The 7,401-nt window shown below is 52.0% G+C and overlaps 1 protein-coding gene across 1 annotated transcript; it reads left to right on the plus strand.

Moving 5' to 3' along the window:
• The first annotated feature begins 720 nt into the window (after positions 1 to 720).
• Positions 721 to 7,087, plus strand: LOC132591861 (uncharacterized). The gene is made up of 3 exons (XM_060272273.1): positions 721 to 1,287; positions 1,363 to 1,528; positions 4,928 to 7,087. Exons 1-3 carry the CDS (start codon positions 721 to 723, stop codon positions 5,500 to 5,502), a joined length of 1,308 nt encoding a protein of 435 aa, XP_060128256.1. The 3' UTR covers positions 5,503 to 7,087.
• The last annotated feature ends 314 nt before the right edge of the window (positions 7,088 to 7,401 follow it).

The following is a 7,401-nucleotide window of genomic DNA, read 5'->3' on the forward strand; positions in this document are numbered from 1 at the left end:
GGCGCTGCTTGGGTTCCTGCACCACTATTGCTTGGCGGCCTGGGGGGTGGTGGTTTTGGTATAAGGTTCATAGGAGGGGGTGCCTCGGTGTGCTGCCCTTGGGGTGCTTGGGTGTGTGGCCCCTTTAACAGGGGCGGAAGGAAGAAATTTGAGCCTTGCTGTGCAGTCACAGGAAATCAGTGGGGCTGCGTTTTCTGGAGGCCTGAGTTCCTCCCACTGGCCTTAGGCTAGCGCTGCCATCTAGTGGCTGGAGGGTCTTATTACGCCCTCCAATTTTAGTTGCTGTCTCCTTACTGCTGACTGCATAGCTTGGTTCACAGCTATTTGAATCTATTGGTGATTGATTGGCTTAATTGTCTATTATTGCTATTATTATTATTATTATTATTATTATTATTATTATTATTATTGACTGATTAGTTAATTTACTTTATCTGAAGGAGTTTGGCTGTGGCCTGCCCGCTTTCCTACCCTCCTTCTTAGGGGGTTGGGCACGTGGGGGGCCCTGCCTACCCCAGCCTGCAAGGTGAAATTCTTTGATTCGTGGGGCGTTTTTACTAGGGTGCCTTGCTGTTGCTGTGGGCCTTACATTTAGTTGAATAGGCCACAATTTGGGGGGGGGGGTTGGTGGCATTGCCTAGTGGTTAGAGGTAGTTGTGAGCACTACTGCGTAATTTTCTCGATTGTTGCTTGTTCTTTGCAGTTCCTTAAATTTTCATGATGGCATCCCACCCATCCGCTTCAGGAAAATCTAAGAGGGTCATTAAGGGCGCTTCACAAAGGCTGCGTTCGCCATCCTCGCATGCTGCAGGTCGCGTGGAAGCCTTCATCGCTAGCATTGCGGGTGACCCACAGGCCCTGGCCCAGCTTGGATCTGGGCTTGATGCCTTATTACAGAACCCGGCCACTCATTCTGCCCCTTCGACCTCTGCTGGTTTACCCCTGGAGGCCGGGCAGGGGGCGGCAGCCACGGCTATGCCTCCGGGCCTGCAAGGCCCAGACCCTCTTTCTGCCCCCTCTACCTCTGCAGGTGTATCCCTGGACCCTGGGCAAGCTACGGTGGCGGCGTCGCAGCCTCTGTTCCCCATGGCAACCATTCGGGAACTGCCGGAGACCACGTCTGGGCCAGCTGACACGTCGGATGACGAGTTCGTGGGGCCTTCTGGCGTGCTGATGCCGAATGCCTCTTCCACTCCTATGGTGGCGCCGGCGCCCCCTCCCGTCAAACGACGAAGTGAGGGGAAGCAGCCTCGGCGCACCAGGAGGAGGAGGCAGGCCAAGGGCAGAGTAAGTGGGCAAGGGCAGGGAGGGCAGACGGGGGCCTCCTCTAATGTTGTTGTCTCACCCGTTGCTCCATCCCAGACTCTTGCCGTCGCCTCGCGGTCCGAGGTGCTTTCATCAGCATCCGGCGAGGAGGCCCTCCCGGTGCCGGCTAGAGTGTCGAGTGGTGGAAAGCGTCGTCACAAAAGTCGTTCCAGGAGGCGGGCAAAGAGGCGCAGGGACGATACCTCGACCTCGACCACCTCAGGTTCGTCCTCCAGCTCCGAGGGTTCTGATCACTCTATGGGGCTGTACTGGGCTTACGGGGAAGTGGATTCTGGGCTTCCTCGTTGGGCCTGGGCTCGTCGAGCGAATTCCCATCGTGCTCGTTATGGAGCTGTTCAAGAATGTCTCGACGGAGAGTTGGTCCCAGAGACCACGGTTTCTACCAACAGCACTAGGGATATTATTCCGGGCAGTCACCTGTCCTCTAAATTGAGGTCTAGGATATTGGATGGTAAATATGTAGACATTTTCGATTTAGCTCCACCAGAGGATGTGGTCCCTGAACAAGGAAAGGCCCTCGTTAGTACCAAGAAGAAGGGCAGGGATAGAAAAGTGGAGCGGACTTTCGAGCGTTGGCTTGATTGTTATCAAGTTTTTTCCGGGGTAGTCGTAGCGGCATATCCCCGCAGGGCTCTACACCTTATCGTATATCAGTCCATCGTAAGGTCAGCATATAACATGGCGGGGGAAGCGGCCGCAATCGCTTACGATGAACGATTTCGTAGGCGGGCGGCAAACATCGACACCGCCCGCTTTGACAGGAAGGACTTGGACCTTTGGACCACATATGTGGCTCCGTCGGTTTCCCGAAAACCCGCCGAGCAGCAAAAGTCTAAGACCCAGCCTTTTAAGGCGGCACCAAAATTGCGCTGCTGGGATTTCAATAAAGGACTGTGTCAGCGCCCGCAGTGTATTTATGCACACACTTGTGACCGGTGTGGCGGTAACCACCCGGTGGTTAACTGCTATGCGGGCCGGCGGCCCTTTCGTGGCGGTCGGGGAGGATTCCGGCAGGCACCAAGGGGTTCTGCCCCTGCCCTCCCCGCTCCCCCCGCAGCCTCCACATCAAAATGAATTGCTTCAGTTAGCTTTTTCTCCCATTAAGTTACCGGCCCTTAAACACTGGTTAGCATCCTATCCCAATATTAAAGCGGCTGCATATCTTCGGGATGGTTTCTCCTTCGGTTTCCGGATTCCGATAGCTTCGGCTCCCCTGGCTAGGAATCCTAGGAACCAGAAGTCAGTGAGAGAGATGCACGAGGTCGCAAGCCGGAAGGTTAATAAAGAAATAGCGCTCCAGCGCATGGCTGGTCCTTTTGCGTCTCCGCCTTTTCCCAATCTGCATCTCTCTCCCTTGGGAATCGTCCCCAAAAAGGCTCCGGGTGAGTTTCGGCTCATTCATAATTTGTCTCACCCTAGGGACACGTCCGTGAATGACGTGATCCCTCCGGAGCTTTGTACGGTAAAATACGCTTCTCTCGACCAGGCAATTAAAATGATCAGAAAGTTTGGGCCGGGGGCCTTGTTGGCAAAATGTGATATCGAATCGGCTTTTCGATTATTACCAATTCATCCACTTGATTTTTGGTTGCTGGGCTTTCAGTTTGAAGGCGCCTATTATTTTGATAAGGCCATGCCAATGGGCTGCTCCGTAGCCTGTGCGGCCTTCGAGTGCTTTAGTACGTTTTTGGAATGGGCCCTTCGCACTAAGACCGGATTAACGGGGGTCACTCATTATTTGGATGATTTTTTAATGGTTTCTGCGGCCGATACGGGTGACTGTGTCACCCTGCTACAGGCCTTTAACGACCTTACCAATGAGCTGGGTGTGCCCCTCGCAGCGGATAAGACTGAAGGCCCAGCTACCAGGCTCACGTACCTGGGTATCCTTTTGGATACCGTTAACCAGACTTCCAGCTTACCTATGGAGAAGATCACCACGCTTCGACGGGTGATAGAGGAAATGCTGGTGCCGGAAAAGGTGACGCTTCGCCAGCTGCAATCGTTGCTGGGTCACTTTAATTTTGCCTGTAAAGTTGTGTCACCCGGTCGCCCCTTTTGTGCGCGTTTGAACAAACGCACCGTTGGTCTGCGTCGGCCTCATCACCGGGTGCGCTTATCGCAGGGTGAGAAGGCTGACATGAGGATGTGGCTGGTATTCCTGGAGGAATACAATGGGGTATCCTTGTGGCAGGATGTTTTAAACCTGCACAACGATTTCCAAGTGCACTCCGATGCAGCGGGTTCCCTGGGATTTGGTTTGTTTTGGAATGGCAGGTGGTGCGCTCAAAGATGGCCCCCTGCTTGGCAGGACACTGAAATCACGCGGGATTTAACTTTTCTTGAGTTCTTTCCTATAGCAGTTGCAGTCCATATTTGGGTTGACGACTTCAAGGACCGCCGCGTATGCTTTTGGTCAGATAACCAGGCTGTGGTGACTGTCCTTGCGAAACAATCTTCTAAGTCAACTCGGGTATCGGCTCTGCTGCGGGCATTCGTGCTGCAGTGCCTGCGTTTTAACATTATTTTCTCAGCGCGTTTTGTCCCGGGCGTGGCCAACGATATAGCTGACGCTTTGTCACGATTTCAGATGGAGCGCTTCAGGTCCCTGGTTCCAGACGCACAACATCAGCCGGAGATTTTCCCGGATCGTCTTTGGAACCTTGGCAGCTGCTAGTCTTGCAGGGAGTAGCTGCTTCTGTTTCCCCCTCTACCCTGCGGGCTTATCAGAAAGCTTGGACTGACTTTTTAACTTTTCGCAGTCAGTCGCTCGCGGTGGAGAGAGCGGCCCGCCCCTCTTCTTCCCAGGTGCTTCAATATTTGGCACACCTGTTTCACCTGGGAAGGGCTGCCAGGACCATAAAGCTCCAGTCTGTGGCCATTTCATTTTTCTCGAAATTGTTTTTTAATAGGGACCCTTGCGCCAAATTCGTGGTGCGTAAGGCCATGGAGGGATGGGGCAGGCTTTGTCCTCCCCGTTCCCCTACCAGGAACCCAATTTCTTTTGACCTTCTCACTAAAATGAGATTGAAGCTTAGGGTGGTGTGTTGGTCTAAATATGAGGCCCGTTTGTTTTCGGCCGCTTTCTCAGTAGCCTTTTTTGGCGCATTGAGAATTGGTGAAATTGTAGTGGGTCAAATGCGTCAGGGGGTGCCAGGGGGTTTGCTACTCCAGGACATACGCCTGTCACCAACTGAATTGTTAATCACGATTCGGAGTTCCAAGACCGACCAGGCTGGTAAAGGAGCAGTAATGCGACTGCCTGCTACGGGGCAGACGGGCCCCTGCCCGGTTAAGGACGTAGCCAAATTCTTGGCGGAAAGGCCAGCTGGGGAGGGCCCCTTGTTTGTGCATCAGGATGGTAACCCGATGACTAGGCTGCAATTTACTAGAGTTATGAGGAAGGTGATAGCGGCATGCGGTTGTGTGGCCGCTAATTACGCTCCTCATTCCTTTCGCATTGGGGCCGCCACTACGGCGGCCCACTGGGGTCTCTCGGTTGATGCTATTAAGGATTTGGGCAGGTGGAAATCTGCAGCGTATAGATCTTATGTTCGGAAGCGCTCCTAACTTTGTCGTTTGTTTTCCAATGTTTCTCCAGGGCTCGCGGACGTGCACATATGGATGGTGGGACATTCCATAGTCCATTGGGCAGGCCTTCGCGCTGGCCAGACGCCATTGGGTCCTCGACTTGGCCTTCCATCCAACATCCAAGTGACCTGGATGGGCAAGAGGGGCATGCGCTGGGGGGAGCTTCTCCCTTTGCTGCGGCGCAAAGCCCTCTTGCTCGGGTGCCCGTCCGCCCTGGTGATCCAGCTGGGGGAAAATGACATCCCCGCGGTTGACCCGTTATCTCTTCGCCTGGCTATCCTACGAGATTTGTTGGAGATAAGGACTTGGTTCCCTGATACCGTCGTTTTTTGGTCCCAAATGTTGCAGAGGATGCAATGGCGGGGTGACATTCCTCCTCTGGCTGGGGAAAGAGCCAGAAAAAGGGTTAACAGCGCAGCATCCAAACGGGTGTACGAAATCGGGGGGAGTTTGATTCGACATCCCGAAATTAATGTTAGAGCCCCGCTTTTATATCGGGATGATGGGGTTCACTTGTCCCCTGATGGGTATGACATTTGGCTGCGTGATGTGTCTGAGGGTTTAAAAAGTTGGTTAGGTCTCTGAGTGTTGGCGGCAAGCCAGGGCTGGCTTGATTGGCGGTTAGGCTTTTGGTTGGTTAATCGGTTGGTAGAGGGGGTGGCATACGGATGCCTACCCTCACCTCCGTTTGCTCCATATAGAAGTATTCCGTTAAAGGAATCTCGGGGCTTACACTCTTGTCCTTACCATCCCGCCATTGGCGGGAATGGTGGGCCCAATTTTTAAGAGCAAGAGCCTTGAGGAACATTCTTGGTGAAGGTGAGGAGGGAATGACTGGGCGCAGCCACCTCCTCACTCCCAGGTATGTTTACTTGACTTCCATTCGGAAGTCGGAGCAGGAACTGTCCAAGCGGACAGTGGTGAGTCCTGTCCTATGGTGACAGCTGAGGTGAGTCCTGCCACGTGGGGCAGATGAGGTGAGTCCTGTCCTAAGGGGACAGCTGATTGAGTCCTGTCCTAGATGGACAGATGGGGATAGTCCTTCTTTAGGAAGGACGAGTGAATAACCAAAAGCCTAAGCCAACACTCGGATTAAAATTGTGTAATTAATAAAGTTGTGGCCCTAAATTATTTGCCAAAAACCAAACCATAATTCTGTTGTCAGTTGTGAGTTATTTAAGGTAATTTTCTGGGAAGCCTCGACACACAAAGCGCTTTATATCATACAATATAAAGCGGATTGTGGTAGGGCTGTTAAGAAATTTAGCTTAGGGTTTGGTTTGTGTAAGGCCACAGCTCATGCTGAGTAATGGGGGGCGTGCGTATGCAAATCCCTGGGATCTGATTGGTTGTTGGGGCCCCTCTTAAAGCTGCGTCCACCATTTTCTAGTCACATTTTTGCCTGGCGTTTGAACCCCTCCCACCCGCCCTTTCTTTCTTGCAGGTTAGCACGACATTGCTATTGCCTTCGGGGCCGCCTGTATTCAGGGGTCAGTAGGAATTTTTCCAATTGGCTGATTGGCTTTGCCTCTTGGTTTTCGCCTACTGCGCTAGCAAATTGTCACAACTTGTTAGGTTGGCGGTTAGGCTTTTGGTTGGTTAATCGGTTGGTAGAGGGGGTGGCACACGGATGCCTACCCTCACCTCCGTTTGCTCCATATAGAAGTATTCCGTTAAAGGAATCTCGGGGCTTACACTCTTGTCCTTACCATCCCGCCATTGGCGGGAATGGTGGGCCCAATTTTTAAGAGCAAGAGCCTTGAGGAACATTCTTGGTGAAGGTGAGGAGGGAATGACTGGGCGCAGCCACCTCCTCACTCCCAGGTATGTTTACTTGACTTCCATTCGGAAGTCGGAGCAGGAACTGTCCAAGCGGACAGTGGTGAGTCCTGTCCTATGGTGACAGCTGAGGTGAGTCCTGCCACGTGGGGCAGATGAGGTGAGTCCTGTCCTAAGGGGACAGCTGATTGAGTCCTGTCCTAGATGGACAGATGGGGATAGTCCTTCTTTAGGAAGGACGAGTGAATAACCAAAAGCCTAAGCCAACACTCGGATTAAAATTGTGTAATTAATAAAGTTGTGGCCCTAAATTATTTGCCAAAAACCAAACCATAATTCTGTTGTCAGTTGTGAGTTATTTAAGGTAATTTTCTGGGAAGCCTCGACACACAAAACAAAAAAACACACACATTTTTTTAGATGAAGATCTGAACCAGAGACATCAGAAGACCTTTGCTGCCTCTCTTCCATTCAGTGCAAAAAAGCAAAAACAAAGCATAGCCCCAAGAGCTGAAATGGCCTAGGAGTTTAGAGAAGACAACCTTAATTGAAACTTCTGTTTCAGTGTATCTGAAGAAGTGTGCATGCACACGGAAGCTCTTACCTAGGACAAACTTAGTTGGTCTCTAAGGTGCTACTGGAAGGAATTTTTTGTTTCGAATACGTCAGACCAACACAGCTACCTACCTGTTGTTGTTGTTTAGT

Source organism: Zootoca vivipara, chromosome 3, assembly GCF_963506605.1.
Source record: "Zootoca vivipara chromosome 3, rZooViv1.1, whole genome shotgun sequence".
In the NCBI taxonomy this organism is placed as follows: domain Eukaryota; kingdom Metazoa; phylum Chordata; class Lepidosauria; order Squamata; family Lacertidae; genus Zootoca; species Zootoca vivipara.